This window comes from Euprymna scolopes, chromosome 27 (assembly GCF_053919585.1).
Source record: "Euprymna scolopes isolate OS-2025 chromosome 27, ASM5391958v1, whole genome shotgun sequence".
Taxonomy (NCBI): Eukaryota; Metazoa; Mollusca; class Cephalopoda; order Sepiida; family Sepiolidae; genus Euprymna; species Euprymna scolopes.
Genome location: NC_136508.1, coordinates 33,834,600 through 33,851,051, shown reverse-complemented (window position 1 = coordinate 33,851,051; position 16,452 = coordinate 33,834,600). Strand labels below are relative to the sequence as shown.

Here is a 16,452-nt window from a genome sequence, read left to right as displayed (position 1 = left end):
AGGACAATAGAAACGGTTCAAGGACAGCTTCGAGATATCCCTCCAACAGTTCGGTTTGTATTCCAACTTGAGGGAACATCTAACCAAAAAAAATGTTCCTGGAAAACCGGAAGCCACAAACAGGACATTAAATCAGAATGCATTGAAGAACGTGAGAGGAAACATGTTATTCGAGAAGAGAGAGTAGTCTGCTAGAGAATAATCTAACAGATGCCCCACATAAAGGAGATAATTCAGAGTTTCTGTCGGACAGACAAGCCATCTCCAGACCCACAGAATAATTGCATGATCAGGATTATTTTTGCCAGCGATGAACATTATTTATTTATTCCTATTTCTCTCAAGTCTATCCTTATAATTTTCTCTTATATTTTTCTTAGCTTTTTCCTGTAAATTGACATTCCTATTTCAACTACTATGTATCTACTAACATAGAAACTCTCATCTATCCTTTCAATATAATGAATTTTAGTCAGACAAATGCTTTTATTAATGTAAATTTATATTTTTATCAAGGCTTTCTCTCTTGAAATACCTAAAAAATAATGTTAAAGAATTACATTAGATAAATGAAGTACCAAAAGTAACTTAGACAGTCGCATGCAGAGATCTGGTCTTGTGCAGAGGTCCAGTCTCACACTTCTTGATTGTATGGTTTAAATACTCAAGTATAAGTTCTAGTATCAAGAAATATCATGAGACAATTTGAATATGACTAGTTGCCCACTCACTCTAATTTGAATGCCTGGGGCCACTACCCCATTGCCCCACCCCTCTGCATTCCACGTAATTCAGATACATGCTGAATAACTTTGACTAGTAAAAGAAGCTAAGGGCATATTTTTTTTGCAAAAATATAAAACAAAAGTTTTGCATTGTAGTTAGATGTAATTTATTTAAATCCTGTTATAATGTACAAGAAATAACTGATCTCTAATCAAATTCCAAACTTTTTTTATTGCCTCTAGCCATTATAGCATACAGTACAAAAGCATCACACACAGTAATATAAATATATAAACACAAGTGCAAAAATAAAGATTCAAATAAAGAAAACAAATAGAGGGCAGATTGAATTCTTTTAGTTAAATAAATAAAAATAAATCCTAAAAATAATTCTACCTATGCTATTAATTTCAAAATAACAACAAAAAACATGCTTTTAAAACATACACATAGAGTAAATTTATCCTAAAATACTACTTTGAGTCATATATATATATAAAAAGACTATTACAATAGTTAATCTTTAAGTAAGGTTTAGCCGGTGGATGTATTGTTTATGTATTAGTGTTATCTCTTTCCCCCTTCAAAACAAAAAGAAGTTTTGATAACTTTTACAATTAGTTTTCACTTGGTTAGAGGATATTATCACAGATGTTGAATTTAAATTTAGAATTTGTTTATTATTTTTGATACTTGATAGAAACAGTTCATCTATCCAAGTGCACAGGAAAGATTTTAGTAAGGCGACCATCAAGGAAAGATCTAACACTAGATCTTACAGGACAAAGAAACAAGGCACCCACAGTAACAAAAATGTTGGACATGTAGACAAGAAAAAGAATGGTGTAAACAAAACATTAAATGGATTTCCGAAAAATAGAAAAGTCTTAATTATTTGAAAAGAAAAGAAAAAAACAAGATTGACATATTTTTTTTCTCTGTTAAGTTTTTTTTTCTGCCATCTTGATGGAAGGTTGGGTAATATCTAAATGATTGGTTTGAAAAAAGATTTCAGCATTTGTTCCAAGCAATTTATTTAGTATTAAAATCATAATTCATGCAATTTTTATTTTAGTATAAAGAATACTTAAATATTAGCTATTTATCATATTTAACACGAGAATTAAACTGAAAATAAACGTAGCTATACGTCGTCTTAAGAAAAATGTACAGGGGTGGATGATTCTTTATATTCTATGTATTCGACCTTGCATATTCCTTTTAGAAGATCTGTTGAGTTATCTGCCCCTACATATTTTCTTTTTAGAAAATACATAGCAATATTTATTTTTAGTCTAATTTTCACAGTAAAAAATATTTCTTTACTGTATTTAGTATGAAAATGTAAACAATGCATAACAAGGTAAACATCATGGCAGCAAATGCAGAAATGACATTGCACATGTGCAACCAGACCGAAAGTCGGGCATGGACTCATTTGCATATGTGTGGTTCTTGAGAGCATAAAGATGATGAGTTTCTGAGTTTGGTTAGTGTTAGTTTTTGAGTCAGGCAGATTTTTGCATATTGCTCATTTCAGTGTTGGCTGCTATTGTAGAAGTAGAGGGGGAGGAAGTAGAAGACAACAAAACAGAAAAATCCAACGCAAGCTATTTTGGCATTATGGAATATAACAGAGCACCATCTATTGTAGATTGGTTGGAAAGAGTGGATTTGATCTGAAAACTCTCAGGAGTTGAGAAGGTCAAGCAAGTAACCCCTTTGTGACTAGCCGAAGGGGCCTTCGACATTTACCAGTAACTGTCAGATGCAGATAAGACCAATGTGACATAGGTAAAAGATGTTCCATGTGAGACATAAAAGCAATTTTTAAGATGCACCTTACACTTGGAGGAATTGGTAGATGAGTTTTACATAGCATTGATGAAATTTTACAGCCTTTTCAAAGGAGTCTCTAGCCAGATGCTGAAGTATGTATTTGCCTGCTTGTATCCAGGAGTTGTTGTGTGAATCTGACATTGATCACATCCAGATGGAAAACATGCTAAGCTGAGCAAAAACTGTCATGAACAATGAAAGGGTTGCTGTAACCATTAATCATTCAGTCACAGAAAAAGTGCCTCTACCTAAGCCCACAGAGAATTTGCTGCATTGTGTTAATTGCTCTGGGCATAATCGTCTGGCTAAGTACTGTTAGTTTGAACGATCAAATCAGCACCGTAAGCCAACCATCTGATGTTACAGATGCCAAAGGGAAGGCCATATCACGTCAAAACTGAAAATAAACACTAAAGCTATGTGTTTTCTCAAGAAATCTGTGCAGGGGTAGATAACCCTAATACCTTACCTAGAAAATTACACAGATAAAAGATAAAAATTATCCACCCTTGCATATATATATATATATATATATATATATATATATATATATATATATATATATACTAGCAGGGCGGTCGGCATTTCCCGGTCGTAAAATACACTTAGATATGATATTTAGATTAATGCAGATTTCGTATTTATTATTATATTAAATTGGACCCAATATATAGTAATTTTTAAAAAGTTTAAAAAAAAAAAAAAAAAAATGACTGGTGTGTTACCATTGAGAATCGAAACCAAAACGTTTAGTTTACAATTTATTTTTCCTCTGCCATTAATGACTGAACTATGAAGACATGTTTACTGCAAGGCTAAAAATTAAAACATGAGCCAATAGCTACTTCGTTATACATGTATATTCATAATGCCAGTGTTCGATCCTCACTTGGCAAATTTAATTTTTAAAAAAATTTTTCACACTTTTGTACCGATTTTCCAGGGCTAAACCAAAATATAAAGCTTTTCATGGGTTCAAATACCTTACATATGAAGTTTCATGTCTGTAGACCAAAAACTCTCGGAGGAGTTTGGTAGGCAAAAGTTTTTAAACAAAAATATATACATAAATATATATGGAAAGAGTTTTGTGTTTACTATAAGCATTTTACGCAAATATTATGCAAGTATAAATCATGTAGAATATCTGCATTAATATAATTACACATAATAGTTGACTAAAGATAATCATCCTATAAGAATATCGAAAAAAACTAATAGGGAATTAATTAAAACAAATGTTTAAAAGGATATGCAAATTAGCTAAATCTTTTGCTAGTGAATGTAATTCCACATCGCATATATAAGAAAGTTGCATTTTCTTTTTAAATAAACAGAAAAAAGGTCCCTTTTTTTCTTCTTGGCCTTTGAGCCAAGATCTTTTTTCTGTTATCAAAGTGTAGTATCTGCTGAAACAGGTACTGCAATCAAAGTTATATGTGGGGGCAACACCACATATCAGACCATTGCTCTTGAGCAATCAGTTTTGGTTAATGTAGGGGAAACCCTTCATACCAATTGTCACTACCCAATTCCCTCTCGGGGGAACTGCCCCCCCCCCCCCTCACTCTCCACATTAAAAAACTAAATAAATAGAAAAAAAGAGTTTTTAATATGAATATATCAATATACACAAAAAAGAATTCCTAAGAATATATATATATATATATATATATATATATATATATATATATATATATATAGAGAGAGAGAGAGAGAGAGAGAGAGAGAGAGAGAGAGTGAAAGAAGATGTATAACCATGGTTACTTTAATTGTAATTTTCAGTCTAAATATCAGAAAAATGTTACCATTACTTTACCGTATTCAGTATGAAAATTAAATTGAAAATATGGCTAGGCGTCTTTAAGAAAATTGCACAGAGGCAGATAACTCATCACGTCTTCTGCAGAAAAGAATGGAATGGTCACATAAAAGATAAGGCACAATTTTTAGAGATATTTATTTTCATATTAAATTCAATAAAAAGTTAATGTTTAAGAACTGTTTTTACTAAATAAATCATACTGACATAAATCATGTTTTAATAAATTTTTGGAAAATAAAGCTGAAACCTATTTCACTGTAAATAATTTTCGACCAATCATGGAGAAATTATATTTCTATTTGAATAAAGTATGAAACTTTGGAAATAAAATTAAATGACTAAAGATTATGTTTAGTAAATATGTTTTTGTTGGCACGTAGCTTTTGCATAAAACTAAACAATCAAAACATTTACACAATTGAAAAAAAGATGTCTTGACAATACACACACAAAACAATAACAACAACAACAACAACAACAACAACAACAACAACAATAATAATAATAATAATAATAATAATAATAATAATAAAAAAAAAAAAAGACACACGTATAAGTAAAACTAATGAACTGTATTATTTCCAGATGATGGAGACAAAGCAATAATGAAAAGAAAAATACTAATGAAGAAAGTTAAAAACAAACAAAGTTGCTTGAAACTGTATTTGGGAGTAAAAAGATGAAATTATTTGTATTTTTGAAAACAGTTAAAGACATATTTAAACATTATTTTAAAAAAAAATGTGAAAACGTCTTCCTCTGAAAAATAAAAAAAAAGCTGTAAATTAAATAGAAACATTATCATATAAGACAAATTCAAAGAATCAACAAAATAAATCCATTTTGCTGCAGAATTTCTTTTCATTTATTTTTCTTTTCTGAATATATGTGTTTTGCATGTGTTTGTGTGTATGTGAGTGTGAAATAGAAATCGTGAAGTGATGTTTCTACCGATCTTTGTTACTAGACTGGAATTGATCAGTTAATGATCGGATGTGATTGGTCAGTAAATTCTGGGATGTGATTGGTCAGTAAATTCTGGGATGTGATTGGTCATTAAGAACTGCTTCTGTACTATGTGAAGGAGAAATAGTTCACATGTGTATCATACTCACGTTCTAAGAAAAAAAGCCAGAAAGCTGAACAAGGAGAATTAAAAAGAATGTAAAATCAAAAGTTGAATGGTTAGATGAATGGTGGGTGTAAAAATGGAAATAAAATTTTGCTTCTATGGATATAATAATAGTGATCATTTGATTTTAGAGTGGGATACTAATGAAAAACAATAAAGGAAGTAAGAGATGCAATACAAATAGCAGTTTATACAGAATAAACTTTATTATTTACAAGGCAATGAGCAGAGTTTATTCCTCCCTCAATAGCAAGCAGCATAGAATCGCCTATATTATGTATAGAGGCATTGAAATTAAAATTCATAAAATATGTGTGAGGAGTAATTTGCATAGTAGGTACGCCCTTTCCATGATCATTATCATATTCGGTTTAACATGAATATGTATAATTAGTTTATGAATGCATCTTGTACAAACATATACATAAACACAAACATATACAACTTTATAAAGATAGAGAAAGACGTTTACATCTTGTAAAAATGTAAGTACGAAAGAATGTTTTTGCTAATTTAAAAATTAAAAACAAGAGTAATAAGTGTGAAATAAAGTTACTTTCATTCTCACTTAAATTCATCAAAATTTAATCAGGCTAAATTTTATTACCAAGAACTAAAAGAACTAGTCGGTGTTATCTGACAATGAATGAGAACCACCTGCTCTCATCTCTGAACGTTATATAATCATTTTATATTGCTTTGTAATTTTCAAGTTTTCCTTTTCTTATTTATTTACATTATTCATTTATTTACGTCATTCTTTTATGCTGCTGCTACTACTTTAATCTTTCCATTTTCTTTATTTATGTCATCCATTTATTTGCATTAGCCTTTTATGCTGCTACTACTTTAATCTTTTCTTTTTCTTCTTTATCTACATCATTCATTTATTTACATCATCCTTTTACAATACTGCTATTTTAGTATTTCCTTTCTTCTTTATTTATGTTATTTATTTATTTACCTTATCCTCTTACTTCCTTTGTCTTACACTGCTGTGTCTATTACACCCCACCTTCTATTTACATCTTCCTACCACTATTTGCTGCATTCTCTCTTCCTTCCACAACCTAAAATATCCAATATACAAACAAGTAAGCACGATTATCAGAGTTTGAGTTTTCTGTAGAAAATATCTAGAATTGTAAATAAAACATCAGTTAATCCTGTTCCTAATGTTTTCAATTTCTTAGCAAAAATCCAGTTTTATGAACTAAAAAATGATGCGAAGAATTACATATGTTTTGTTGTGAGTTTGTGTTATTTGATCTTGTTTGTTTGTGAGATGATAAATATAAAGCAGCATGAGTAAACATGGGTAAAAGAAATTTCTACAACAGCAATTTGGGCAAAAAAAAAAAACAAAAAGATTAAAGAAATGGTGTCATGAAAAATATGGCAGCAGAGTGTCAGTTTTCCAATGAAGGTGGCAGATGATACAAAATTTGAATACAAAAAAACATTACGAAAATATGACAAGAAAGAATATATTTATTACACATGATCCTACACAATATTATTTCAATTAGCCATTGATATATATCGTTTCAGGAGGTATGGGAAATCTTGCCTACTGAGCTAAAAAATACACATGCTCTGTTTATCAGTCAGTGGAATTCTATACAGACTTGAAATAAAATATTATCAAAATTGGAAAAATAATAAGAAATAATGTTTAAAACTAAATTTGATACTAAAAGATTCATTGAAAAGATAAAAATAAATCTGAATTTAGTTTTTAATATGATCCCTTGTGCATTTCAGTTCTAGAGACAATTTTTTTTGTTTTATTTTGAAGATCTCTAAAAAAGGGGATACAATTCAAGTAGATTGTATGCGGAAATGTCAACAACAATAAATATAACACAAAATCAAAACATTAATTTTTTTTGTTATTTTAAGAAAAATTTTTTATACAAAATAGAAACTTTTGTAACAAAGTCCAAATTCTAAAATGAATGAAAGTTGTCATATGAAAATATGTGACTTAAAATTTATAAATAAAATAAAATTTATAAATAGTTGTAAATAATCATTATCGAAATGCAAGTGATTTTTGTTTTGTTTTGAGAAAACAATTAAAATAAAAGTAAGAAAATTCTAACAGCACAAAATAAAAAATTAATGGTCTGAACATTATGAAAAATGAAAGTTGTCATTATATGAAATTCAATTTTTTTTGTTTTAAGAAAATGATTATTTTTTACAAAAAATAAATTTTTGTAACAAAATCAAAATTCTGAAATGAATCCGTTTTCTCGAAACAAAACAAAAAAATTGAATTTTATATAATGACAACTTTCATTAATTTTCTTAATGTTCAAATAATTAATGTTTAATTTTGTGCTATTTTATTGTTACTGACATTTCTGCATACGGACTATTCAAATCGTCTGTTTAGAGATTTTCAAAATAAAACAAAAAAAGAAATTCCCAAGAACTGTAATGCACAAGCTCCATGATCTCTTATATTATCAATTTTGCAGTGCTTTTCGATGTAGAAATATTGAGTTTGAAAAAAATTATTATTTTATCTGCTATATTTTTTCAATTTGGACCTTTTTTTGATTTCACTTTTATGGAGAGTTCCACGATTCTGAATTTTCACCATTAGGCTATTGACTGATGAACCGAACATATTTAGTATTCTTTTGCCTAAGAGGCAAGATTTCCTATATGTCTTGAAACTGCAAGTATGAATGGCTTATCAAAATATTACTGTATAATAATATGTTATATATATATGACATTACAAGCAATACATACATCTATCAATCATAAAAAACGCAGTAATACCTACTACGCATTTATCAAATCAGTAAATGAGTTGATTGTGTTCATCTCCATACATACCTTCTGGGATATTGATCTCCTCTGACTCTTGGGGTTGACTGTATGAGAGCAGACTGAAGGAAAAGACACGGTATTTATACGTTCCTGGCCTCAGATCACGCATCACAAACCATGTCTTAGGTGTGAGCACTACATCTTCTAGTCGCCGCCATATTGTACTATTACAGTACTCTATTACATAGTAGAAGATAGAGATGTTAGATTTCTCAGGAGCAGACCATGTGATGTTAACGGCACCATTTAAAAGTTTTACAGTGACATTAACTGGAGGTTTGGGACGAGGTCCTAGAAATAAAAAATACATTTAATCAAAAAATACAAATCAGATTTTTTCTTTTATGATATAAAGCTTGATTTTTCAGTCTATCTATTTAGATAAAACACAGAAACTTTCTAAGCTACACAAACTTTATATATTCTGACTTAGTATAACTTCTAGTATGTTATAATAAAACGAAAATTGTCACAGTTTCAGTGCATGATGATGTGAAGGAAATAATTCTTTGCGATTAAGTTTTTTTGTTTTTTTTTAATTTAATTGGGGAATTTTTTTTAGATTTAAACAATATTAAACCTTTTAATCACAAAAACACAGAATTTTTATTAAATTTATATTTTACAAAAGCAATGATTTTATTAAATAAAGATTTTTATTTATTTATGAAATAATTTTACAAAAATAAGGCAAGTTTTTGGAGACTGCAACAATATTAAACTTTTATTCACAAAAACAAGGAAATTTTGTTAAAAAATGTTAATTAACTAACAAAAACCTGAAAACGAAACAATATTAAAAAATGTTAAACATATTGTATTCTGATACAGATAACGACTGTATTTAAATAAGGAAATTTCTCAACCAATATGGATTTCTTTCTGTAAGACCAACAACTGATGTACTAATATAATATCACACAATATCAGTGAATCTATTGATTGGGGGCTTCATTTCTAGAACAATAGCCCTGTAACACATCAAAGGCCTTTGATAAGGTTTGATATAAAGGCCTAGTTCACTGATGTTATTAGATCAGGTTTGAAAATACTGGTTTTTTTACCAAAATTGCACCAAATAATGATTTTATTGTTTATATTTTTCCTTTCCCTATGCAAAATTCAATCCTGTTCTTCAAAGTCCAAAACAAAAACAACAATTTCCTGTCTTTTTTTCTTTCTTTCTCTCCTTCCAATTTTTCTTCCCAATTGGGCCAACAGTTTTCCATGGTTAATAACTTGTGATATCTAAGGATGAGATCTTGATGGTTGAGCAGTCAATAACCCTTGGGAAAGTGATTATGTGCAGTGCAATACTTCACTTTAACCCTTACCTGAGCTAGACAGATGGTCGGAGAAGCCTGATCTGATCAACCAGCTGGTCATATGAAGCCCCACCACATAAAACCCACACTAACCTATTCACAACAACTAATATTCCTATTCCAGCTCTCACAATGAACTACTAATTAATTAGATATATATATAGTTGAAAGTGGTGAGTAAGACTGAATTACTTATGGCAAAAATATCTTTAACATACAAAACAACCCAATACACCATCATGAATAAATATTCAAAGATATAAAGAATTTGAAGCTTAAAAACTTTTATCAAAATGACTGAATTTGGCATTAAATAATCTGTCAAGCGTTTATATGGCATAAATCAAAATAAACAAACCAAACCAAAGATCTACTTCACAAGTTTATTAGCTATGAAATATTTGGAAATATCCTCTCAACCATCAAATCCGGCCTTCATCAGGTGTTTTGTATCGAACTGGGGAACCGTTTGTTAGGAGTCTCGAACCCAACCCTTTATTATTATTACGGGGGTACCGTGTTCGGACTCCAGCTAGGCTCTGGGACATAGTTGCTGATTCTCTGTTTTGAATGTTACTTTTCACTGCTTTCGTTCAGGATTGAACTCAGCATCTGGGACATAGTTGCTGATTCTCTGTTTTGAATGTTACTTTTCACTGCTTTCGTTCAGGATTGAACTCAGCATCTTTGGGTAACTGTAAACTTTGATACAATGTCTAGGACCACTCGACCATATGTCACTAGTGACATATGGCCAAGATGAGGAAGTCAGTCCGATAATCTGACACTGATTTTATTTACAACAGTTCCCATATGTAGATTTAAACTAAAGTCAAGCACATATTTGAAGAAGGAAATGTTTCCAAAATATCATACTATATAGAATTTTCCTTTCCTCAAACAACACTGATGCAAGTACGAACACACTACAATGTTATAAAGTATATAAAAATACATATATATTGTATTAAAAAAGGTGAATCTGCATAGCTCATTCACTATTATATATGTCTTAATTTGCTTCAGTTTGTATCGATCCGTTACACTGCATTGTATTGCCTTTTATAAATTACCTTTATATATGCACTAGACAATGCTTCAAGCAAACTATATCAACCTTTTAAGCATATTGTATTTCAATAAGCATATTATACAGGGTGGGGCAGAGCAACTTGCTTATTTAAATTATGTTGATATTCCAAATAAGCAAGTTACTTTGCGTCACCCTCTATTTGTTACACCACTATACCACTTGCTCATCAACAAAATTCTTCCTATGGATTACCCCATAATTCACAGCACTGATCAATGTTAGTACTCGCATAGTGTTCTTAATCTTTTGGCATCAATCATTTCCATTTTACTAAGCTTTATTTTATTTCAATATGCCACAAAGCCAGGCAGAGTAAATGGATATGTAGATTTCTTTTATACTAATGAATTACTGCTTATTAATACCAAAAAGCTACTTGAGGTTAATGAGCTTATCAGATGAATGATTGTTAGGGTAGCACCCCTAGATATTCTGACGATGGACTAGTTCTGACGTCATTTCCGGTAAGCAGGTTCTGCTTTCCACTCAGTCTGGACTCAAGATTCAGAGGGAGAGAGTCATAACATTATTTGCCCTTTTGCTGAGTGGAGTTCCTACTCAACTAAGATACTTGTCTGTATTTCTGTTAATATATTATTCATTTCACTGTTTCTGAGTCTTCTTGTTATTCCTTTCAACATTTACACCACAACAATGATGAACAACATTATGAGAAGAGTGAAATTGATGTGTGAAATGAGCAAAATGTGATTACTTAAGAGGATGGCTTGACAAAGATGTTCTAAGATTAGTTTTGAAAATTATCATATTGTAGTCAGTTGGGAAGCGACCCTATGGTATTGTATACCACTGATGGGAACTTCTGGGAAAGAAACTTTGTTTATAGAAGTTTCGTTTAGGTAGACTGATGAAGGATATAAAATCTTTACAGTGGTTGTAGCTAGATGATTTTTACATTGATTTTTCTCTTACTTCAATTTAATTTTTACAGTAATGGCTCCAGCAATAAGTTGTTTATTAATGCGATGTGACACAAAGGTCGGAAAGTGGGATTTTAAAATCCAGCATACTAGCGGAAGAGCACTCTGTCCTGCAAAACAATGACTGGGCAGTTTTACCTGCATTCTCTGATAAGAGTGCCTCAGGAGATTAGCAATAAACTAACCCCTTCTCAAAGGAAGAAGGCAAAGACTGAGAAGGTAGTCTGCCTAGTACTGTACTGGACCAGAGACATATCACCGTCAATAAGGAACAAGCCCTCTCCACAATGGCCTATATGCTGTTGACTGTCGGGTTAGGGAAAACTCTGACTGATTAAGCCCCACCCAAATTTCTTAAATCGAGGTTTCATCATTGGATGCAATTTTGTATCAAACACAGAGTACTACATGGTAGAGAGTATCAAGTTGTTGATAGGGTTTGGGTATAGGAAATGCAGAAATGAAATCGTAAGAACTCAGAACAATGAATTTTGGTGGTTAACCATCTCAACAAGAAACTAACAATTCCTGGGCAAAGCAGAGTAGTCCTGCAAGATGCTCCTAAAAATAAAAACACACTCACCAATTGGTCGTACCACAGGAGGTATGTACGTAGCTCCATTGGGTTTAGTTGGGAGGCCTGTAGGTAGATCATCATGGTAGCCTGTTAAGAAATAATAATGGAAAAAAAGGAAACATTAGAATGCTGACTTTGAGGAGAGTTTGGAAAAGTTTAGGGAACAGATTCTAAACCTACAGTACATATATACATATGTGAATGAACAAAGTTGATAGTGAATGTAAAAGCTGAAAGAGAATTTGGGTTATTTTTAAGGACTGGGAAAACAGGGAGTGAAAATAAATAAATAAATAAATAAATAAATAAATAATAATAATAATAATAATAATAATACGAAATAAAAATACAAAAATAAAAGCTTGAAAGGAAGAGAGCACAGAGGAAAAACAAAGGATTGGGGGAGGTAAAATTGATAAATTGCTGAAAATTAAAATAGTAAGGGCTTTAATGAAAAACTATGCAGCATTTAAATAGGAGATTAAACTGAATTTTATAAAAAAAAAAAGAAATAAAATGAAATTAAATGAAATTAAAAAATAAATTGAATAAAAAATAGGAAATTAAAAAATAACATTTTTTAAATTAGAATTTAAAGATTTAAAAAATGAAAACTTAAATAAGAAAGAAATGAAAATTGAAAATATATTGAAAAAAAATTAAACATTGAATAAAAATAAAAACAAATAAAAAAATTAATAAAAAATGAAAATAAAAAATGCATTAAGAAATAAAACGAAATAGAACAGGACAAACAAAACAAAGAAATACCGTAAATAAACACATATTTTACTTAAAGCAAAAACAACAAACACAAAAATGATACAATGCAAAATATAAATGGCCGTCGACAAATAAATAAAAATGTTAAATAATAAAAATAATAATATTATAGCAATTAAATATGAAATAAAAAATAGGATAAAAAAATAAGTAACAGAGGATAGAAACCACTCAACCAATGATTTCTAAGGAAACCCTGCCTAGTTTGAACCAAAATATTCTCATAAGAGATTACCTAAAGAATTACTTCATCTAGTATTCACATGTAAAGGGGGAAAACTCGCTGTTTTCCGGGTCAGAATCAATCCATCTAACATTTATGTTGACTATTTTTTGACCTAAAAGTATTAATATTTTTATTCCCTTTCATAAAGTGACTTGACGCCCTTTGAATTCATTAAAAAAAACATTTTAGTTTATACAATTGTTTCTCTCCATTTTAAAAACTACATTCTTTAATAAATTGATGATCTTTTCAAAAGGTTTATTCAGTGAACTTTTACCATCAAATTACAAGTTAAGAAAAAAGAAGCTTTATTGGTTTAAAAAAATCTTTTGAAAACATCCTGAGTTTGTTTTTAAGAGAGGATATGTTTTAAATTGGGCAGAAACAAGTAAATTACATGTTTTTAAAAAAAAATTGGAAAATTCATTAAATTATTATAATTAAACCTCTAGTAATGAATATATGACTGAGTTATCTCCATAACTTTTGGGTGAATTTAAAAGAATATATATATATATATATATATATATATATATATATATATATATATATATATATATATATATATGCTGTTTCAATGTGAATAATTAACTTTAATATAAGGCAAGATTTATTTAATGAAAAAAGTGGAGGGACATTATTTTATTATGTAGAGTGCGTTTTTTTTTATGAAAATGTTTTAATACACGAACGCTGATGGTGTCTATTAATTCAGATTTCCATATAAAATAAGTTCATTCTTTACGATAATTCAATTTATTCTTTTCTTTACACATTTAAGACTAATTTTTAATGTAGGCCGTGCCTTTTTTTCTTTTACAAAACCTATTAATAAACAACTGTAGCCATTGTGTGTCGATCTTGTTAAATTATTGTTTTTTTTATATAATGAGTTCATTCTCTACGATTATACGATTCATATTTAATGTAAATTTATGAAATAATAGTTTTATTATTTGTTCTTTTTTTGTTTTATTTTTAGAATCCTTTAAGATGAGACTTCATAATTTGTGTATTCATTCTTTTTGCCAACTGTTATCCTCATCTTCATAGTTGTTGTTGCACCACGTTTCGGGGTTCGTGGCACAGTGGATAAAGGCATTGAGTTTCTGCGATTTTAGGTGAGCTTTGTCTGAAGATAATGGTTTAAATCCTACCTAAGAAGGCTATAGAATAAACGTGGTGAGACAACAACCACGGAAAGCAGTAATTACTGGGTAGAGACTACAATACTCAGCATTCCTGACCCGTTGCAATCAGCTGGAGATGAATTGGTCGAAATGTGATGAAACAACAGAAACTATGAAGATGAGGATAGCAGTCCGCAAAGAGAATGAGAATGCACACATACGTTTTTAATTTAAAAAATACAAAAACTGTCTTTTTTTATATAGGGTGCGTTTTTTCTTAGGTGGGGGCTTTTCTTTTTTTAAGAAAACGTTTTTATAAACGAACGTCGAGATGGTGTTTTTTATTTAAGATCTCGTTTTAAAATGAGTTCATTCTCTATGATTATTCAATTTAGTTTTTTTTCTTCTAGGCATGTAAGAAAAAATATAAAATATTTATTTTGTAATATAGGCTGCATTTTTCTCCCGTTACAAAATGTATTAGTAAACAAATGCAGACATCGTGTGTCTACCCTGATAAATTATTATGTTTTTTTAAAATGAGTTCATTCTCTACGATTGTATGATTTATATTTAATTTTAATGTATAAAAAATACATTTCTAATTTAATAAAGAAAATGGCAGAAACTTTTGGCCTCCCAAGAAAGAGCCACTTTGGATTAGAAAAATAAAAAAAAACACTTTCTGTGTGTTTTGTGTATGTAATGCAATATTCATTGCAATAGGTTTTAAAACAGTAAGCTTAGCGATAAAACTGAAGAAATCGTGTACAAAGTATTTGTGTTATGATGACAGAAATCGTTCGTGTAAATCTCAAATTATCCGATACTATGATCCTGGTCAACAAAAGTTTGTTTATTTTGCATTTTCTTTAACCGTTCGGAATTTGCTGATTCCATTAATCTCTAAATCTGCTGAACGCATGCTAGCAGCCAATGAAAACTAACCGTAACTTGTTAAAGGAGGGATCGTTATTTCAAGTGTAGTAATAGTATACGAAAGTAATAATGGTAAATATATATTGGTAGAAGTGTTACACGGGCGTTGCTGTTGTTAAAACCGTGACTAATCAAGAATACTTCTCAGTTACGACAGGGAGAGGACAAAATAAATATGAGCGAAATCGTACTATCAGCGGTAATAATACCTTATTTTGGAATATGACTCTCCAAGGAAATAATATATGATTTTATGGTAACAGATGAAAGCGACTGATAATATGTGCAAAGTCTATAGCAGATATTGGCTAGTAGTCTAACCATATTGAATGTATATATAGTGTTTGCGTTTGCAAAGCTATAAAATTTCTCTTTCTGAAATCGAATAATCTTTTCTATTTAAGCCGACTTGTACGTTAAGATGAAGAAAAGAACGTTTTACAAAGATAAAATTATCTATTATTTAGATTATTCAGACTAGTATTCTCATCTTAGATGTTATTCTCACAATGTTTTGGCCGATGTAACGTTAATATTTATTTAAAAATATTATTGTTATATATATATATGTTTGTATCTACAATAATGTTGTGTTGTTTGTATAAATAAAAATTCTCATTATTAGTCCCCTTTTTTTTTTCTTTTCATTTTGTCCTAGCTCCACATTCACCATCCAAACATTCCAACTGAGAGATCTTTCTAAGGTTCTAACCGCCCCTATAAGTGCAGTTGTTTGTATCTCTCTTGTATTGCTTTTTTTTCATGTTTCTTATCAGTTTGTTCAAGCTGGGGATGGGTATATCCTACCAGATAGCAAACATTCACCCGTTATCTCATATATTCGAACTGAGAGATCTTTTTATGCGTGTATGTATGTGCATGAAAAAGGTTTGTGTTTGTACAAATGGTGTAAGTTTCAGAAAATATGTGTTCGAAGTATCAATAAATATGCAGAAAAAAAAATTTAAACGAAATACAGAATCAGATTATTTAAAAATTAACTTGTAAATATCTTTTGTATTTCTCATTTTTTCATAAGATGAGCAAATTGGTTGAATGTTTTTTTTTT

The 16,452-nt window shown here is 29.9% G+C and overlaps 1 protein-coding gene across 1 annotated transcript in view; it reads right to left on the bottom strand.

The window, feature by feature from the left end:
* Positions 1–16,452, bottom strand: part of LOC145248803 (uncharacterized) — a 2,668,808-nt gene that overhangs the window by 114,731 nt on the left and 2,537,625 nt on the right. Inside the window, exons 14-15 of the mRNA XM_080110455.1 lie at positions 12,312–12,392; positions 8,376–8,660 (exon numbers count right to left, since the gene is read on the bottom strand). Of these exons, the coding sequence (XP_079966581.1) occupies positions 8,376–8,660; positions 12,312–12,392 (366 nt within the window). The remainder of the gene's footprint in view (positions 1–8,375; positions 8,661–12,311; positions 12,393–16,452) is intronic.